The sequence below is a fragment of the Penicillium samsonianum genome (assembly GCF_028829775.1).
Source record: "Penicillium samsonianum strain IBT 33392 chromosome Unknown utg000001l_segment0_segment0, whole genome shotgun sequence".
Taxonomy (NCBI): Eukaryota; Fungi; Ascomycota; class Eurotiomycetes; order Eurotiales; family Aspergillaceae; genus Penicillium; species Penicillium samsonianum.
The window spans coordinates 130313-135816 of NW_026643259.1; the positions used below are offsets into that span (position 1 = coordinate 130313).

The window sequence follows — 5504 nt, forward strand, 5'->3', positions numbered from 1 at the left end:
ATGTACCTCAAGAAGCTGCTCACTTCGGCTGCAGTCCTGAGTGGCTGCGTCTGGGCCCAGAGCCAGGCTGGTATCGAGGATCTCGATGACCCCGGCAATGACCTCTACGAAAAGGACCTGTCCGAATGCCCAGGATACAAGGCGACAAAGCAGTGGGAGACTCGTTCTGGCTTTTACGCGGAACTTTCTCTCGCAGGGCCGGCATGCAATGTTTTCGGGACTGACCTCCCAGACTTGAAGCTGGAGGTGGAGTATCAGACCAACGATCGACTCCACGTCAAGATCTTGGACACCAACAACACGGTCTACCAGGTTCCAGACAGTGTCTTCCCGCGCCCCGGTTTCGGCCAATGGTGTTCCCCGAAGGACGCCAAGCTCAAGTTCAACTTCAACGCAGACCCCTTCTCGTTCACCGTATCTCGGACTGATACCGGCGAGGTGATCTTCGATACCACGGGCAACAAGCTGGTGTTCGAGAGTCAATATGTCTATCTAAAGACACACCTGCCACAGAACCCGCATCTGTACGGACTGGGCGAGCACAGCGACGCGTTCATGCTGAACACGACGAACTACACCCGGACGATCTACACCCGCGATGCCTACGGGACGCCTCAGGGCGAGAACCTATACGGCGCTCACCCAATTTATTTTGACCACAGGCAGGATGGCACTCACGGAGTTTTTCTACTCAACTCCAACGGCATGGATATCTTCATCGACAACAAGGGTGGTCAGTACCTCGAGTACAACATCATCGGCGGTGTTCTTGATTTTTACTTCATTGCTGGCCCCTCCCCGCGCGATGTGGCCATTCAGTACGCGGAAATCACTCAGCTCCCGTTGATGACTCCTTATTGGGGACTTGGTTATCACCAGTGCAAATATGGCTACCAAGACGTCTACGAGGTTGCCGCTGTCACCGCCAACTACTCCTCCAACAACATTCCTCTGGAAACCATCTGGACAGATATCGATTACATGGACCGTCGGCGCATCTTCACCATTGACCCAGAAAGGTTCCCGGCCAATTTGTACAAAGACCTGGTGGACACAATCCATTCGAGGGATCAACATTACATAGTCATGGTGGACCCCGCCGTATTCTATAAGGAGTCCAACCCGGCGCTCGATGCAGGTCTTAAATATGATACTTTCATGAAGGAAAAGAATGGCTCCGAATACCAGGGAGTCGTTTGGTCCGGTCCGAGCTACTTCCCTGACTGGTTCCATCCCGCGTCGCAGCAGTACTGGAATGAGCAGTTTTTGGAGTTCTTCGACGGAACGAATGGTCCGGACATTGACGCATTATGGATCGACATGAACGAGCCCGCAAACTTCTTCAACCGCCCCTACCCTGGCAACAACACCACCCCGGAGAATTTCGCGGAGGTGGATGGTGACCCTCCGAAGCCGCCACCAGTCCGAGATGGGCCGGATGCTCCTATCCCTGGGTTCCCGGACAGTCTTCAGCCAAATTTTGCTCCCGGTAACGCAAATGAGAAGCGTGCAACTGCTGTTGTTCAACATGATCAACCTCGATCTCGTTCCCGCCGCAACCTCGGTGCTGGTCATTGGCGCTCCACCAGGCCGCACTGGGCTCCCTCGAGTGCCAGCTGGCAGCACGGCAGACAAACTGGCTCTGGCTGCGGACCTGAGGAGTGCAAGGGTCTTCCAAATCGCGAGTTAATCAGGCCACCGTTCATGATTCAGAACGGCGCAGGACCCACGCTTGCTGACAGCACTGCCGACACCGATCTGGTGCAGAGTGGCGGATACGTTCAATATGATACCCACAACCTTTATGGCGCTATGATGTCCTCGCATTCCCACAATGCCATGCGTGCCCGGCGCCCGGATGACCGCGCTTTGGTAATTACGAGAAGCACATTTGCTGGCTCCGGCAAGGACGTGTCCCACTGGCTTGGTGGTAAGAATGCTTCTGGCGTCTGCTTATTCAATATTAACAACGACCCAATGCTAAATACTCTGCAGATAATGTTTCCGGGTGGCTTTGGTACCGCATATCCATCAGCCAGATTCTGCAGTTCGCGTCGTTGTACCAAATCCCCGTCGTGGGCCCCGATGTTTGCGGGTTCGGTGGTAATGTAACGGAGACGCTCTGTGCTAGGTAAGGACTGAATCTCCCTTCATATAGGAGGTTCTAGCTAATATGAATCAACAGGTGGGCAGCTCTTGGATCCTTCTACACATTCTTCCGCAACCACGCCGAAATCTTCGCGAATCCCCAAGAGTTCTACCGCTGGCCGACAGTCGCTGAGGCCGCGCGCAAAGGAATCTCCATCAGATACCAGCTCCGTAAGTGATGCATGCAGTCTCCTCCCCGAGAAGGAAGTTAAAACTAATAATGATTCAGTCGACTACATCTACACCGCCATCTACAAACAGAACCAGACCGGTACCCCGGCCCTTAACCCTCTGTTCTTTAACTACCCGAACGACCCCAACACCTACCCCATCGACCTGCAGTTCTTCTACGGCGACGGCATCCTTGTCAGCCCTGTTACAGAGGAGAACAGCACGAGCGTCAACTACTACCTTCCCGACGACATCTTCTACGAATGGGGCACCGGCAAGCCCGTCCGCGGGCGCGGCGAGTACGTCTCCGCCGAGGTCGACTACACCGACATCACGGTACACTACAAGGGCGGCATTGTCTACCCGCAGCGCATCGAGAGCGCCAACACCACCACCGCGCTGCGCAAGAAGGGCTTCAACATTGTCGTTGCGCCCGGTCTCGATGGCTGCGCTGAGGGCTCGCTGTACCTCGACGACGGCCAGTCGGTTGTGCAGGACGCCGTGTCAGAGATCGATTTCAAGTACGCGCACGGGAAGCTCAGCATGACTGGCTCGTTTGAGTACGAGGCTGGCGTCACTATTGAGGCTATCACTGTCCTTGGCGTGGAGCGCGAACCGAAGAGACTCCATGATGCCGAGTACGATGCTGAGAATAAGAAGCTAGTGCTTCATGTTGATGTGCCTTTGACGGATCGGTATCATATCAACGTTGTGTGATCTGATCCTAGGTTGGAATGGATATCGCTTTCGTAACCCGCAATTGGTTTTGGATTGGCGTGGGTAACCTACTATATAATCTTCTTGCCTAGTGGGTTCAACATCCGAGAAATCTTACAAGATCTTCCAAGGAATCATTCTTTCATAGTGAATAATGTATGTGGGTTAGGAATGGTTAGGAGTCCCGGGCATAAGTAGGGTATTCGGAGAGTAGAGAGTCGAGAGGAGCGAGAGAAATTCCTTCATATTAGCTCTTACAATGCCAAGCGGCGGTTCACTGAGGTTGACATCGCGTACTCGGATCAAACGGCATCTGATATGAAGGCACTTGTCAATAACAAACCTGTCCACGTTCACTTTTCTGTTTTTGAAAATGATCGATGCAGTATAAGTGATATTATCTGAGATATTAACGCATTAGACCCTTCTGCAGTGGAGGAAAAAGCAGACCCCTGCCTTCTAAAACTCTGAGTCCTTAAGGGCCTATATAAAGCCTTAAATATAAAATTTAGGGTCCTATTTAGATTATACCGAAATTATATTTTAATTAGAGGTAATCTATATGTAAGCAATTTAGCAGATAATATATTATAGCCTAATAGTAGGTTATAATATTTAGTAGGGAAGGGATATTAGGTGAGCTTTATATAATATATATATATATCCATGGATGGTTATACTTCTCCTAAATAGGTAACTCAGATAATAATAATAAGGTTATAAATTAGTTATATTATTATATATAGAAGTCTTCGCTTCTTATATAGTTCATTAGGAGGCAAATGATAAGATAATCTATGATATCTGTATTATCTCATTATTTATGGCGTCTAGAAGGGAGTCATAATATAGTTTTTACGCGCCTCCCATGGGATAGGATTTACTTAGGCCACGGCGTTCTAGACACGTTTGTTTGGTTTGCTTGGTTTGACCGAGAGCTAAACAGCCACGGTACAAACACAAGCGACCAACCACATCCACGACCCGAATCTCAATGCAGATCTTGAATGACAAATGACGTGCCGCCAATCTTGAAAGGGGTGTTTGCATCATAGTCGTGCCCGGAAACAACTGCATATATGTGGCTCCCCATGTTCGAGTCAAAATGAAGTTCAAGTGACATCCATGGAAGCAGGGTGAGAATGCTCCCCGACGATCCCGGTGTTTGCATCCTGATGGATTGGTACTCTTACAGCAGCTAAGCTGTATTTAAAGACCCTCTCTCATCCTGTTAGCAATTCAAATACTTCTATATTCCAACAATACCTGCCTGGGTACGTTACATCCACCATGGGCGTGACAGAGAACAAAACCGTCCTCTTGCCATCTGGCGTCAAGATCTTCTATCGAGAGCAAAGCCAAGTGCCGGATGCTCCGATCATTTTACTACTCCATGGGTTCCCATCCTCCTCTCACCAATATCGCAATCTGATTCCTCTTCTCGGAGTCAAATATCGCGTGATAGCTCCAGATCTGCCAGGATTTGGATTCACCGAAGCCCCATCAACCTTCAAATACACGTTCGATAACTTGGCGACTACCGTGGCTGAGTTTCTCGACGAACTTTCCGTCACCAAATTCTCCATGTACATTTTCGATTATGGCGCGCCCACCGGCTTGAGACTCGCCCTCCAGCGGCCGGATTCAATCCAAGCAATCATCTCACAAAACGGAAACGCCTATATCGAGGGCTTCGGTGATGTCTGGGGTCCTATCCAAGACCTCTGGGCTAGCAACAACGCACCCGAAAATCGTGCGAGGGTTGCGCAGGCCATGCTTACTCTGGAGATGACCAAGTTCCAGTACGAGAACGGCTCTCCGGATATCAGTCGCATTGCACCAGAGTCGTATTATCTCGACTACGCTTTGATGGAGCGTCCGGGAAATAAGGAAATTCAGTTGGATTTGTTCATGGATTACCAGAACAATGTGTCTATTTATGAAGATTTCCATGACTACTTCCGGAAATCGAGCGTCCCTCTTCTTGCTATTTGGGGCAAAAGTGATGTGTTCTTCATTCCGCCGGGGGCTGAGGCGTACAAAAGGGATTTGCCAAACGCTGACGTCAAGTTGATTGACGCAGGTCACTTTGCTGTGGAGACAGACTTTGAGTATATTGCGAAGGAGATCTTGATATTCTTGACCAAGAATTCTCTGTGATTAGGAACTGGTCTTCCTGAAATAGCTCATTGATAAATTTATTCAACATCAGCTCTTTGAATAAGCATCGTCCCCAACCCTGGGCATCATTGCATAGGAAGCTTGCATTTTAGCCTTGTGTAAAGTCGTATAGAGCAGCACTGGTGCCGGGTTGATCAGGTTGCACATGAGAGGACTGGTGAGCCCAAAGCTATGTGTAAACGCTGTCAAAATGTCATTATTCATCCGGGGCATCGCCGTACCCTCTAAGGGAAAAAGGTGTAGTCCACTTATTATGAAACTTGGTTAGTATTCGCCTTTGTTTACTA

General features: G+C 49.7%; 2 protein-coding genes across 2 annotated transcripts; both read left to right on the forward strand.

Moving 5' to 3' along the window:
* Positions 1-3036, forward strand: N7471_000054 (uncharacterized protein; the record flags this gene model as incomplete). Its single annotated transcript, XM_057272775.1, has 4 exons — positions 1-1930; positions 1996-2131; positions 2186-2319; positions 2378-3036. 4 exons carry the CDS (start codon positions 1-3, stop codon positions 3034-3036), a joined length of 2859 nt encoding a protein of 952 aa, XP_057140954.1.
* Positions 3037-4326: 1290 nt separating this feature from the next.
* On the forward strand, positions 4327-5196 carry N7471_000055 (alpha/beta fold hydrolase; the record flags this gene model as incomplete). The annotated part of the gene is made up of 1 exon (XM_057272776.1): positions 4327-5196. The coding sequence occupies one exon, from the start codon at positions 4327-4329 to the stop codon at positions 5194-5196; it is 870 nt and encodes a 289-aa protein (XP_057140955.1).
* Between the last annotated feature and the right edge of the window lie 308 nt (positions 5197-5504).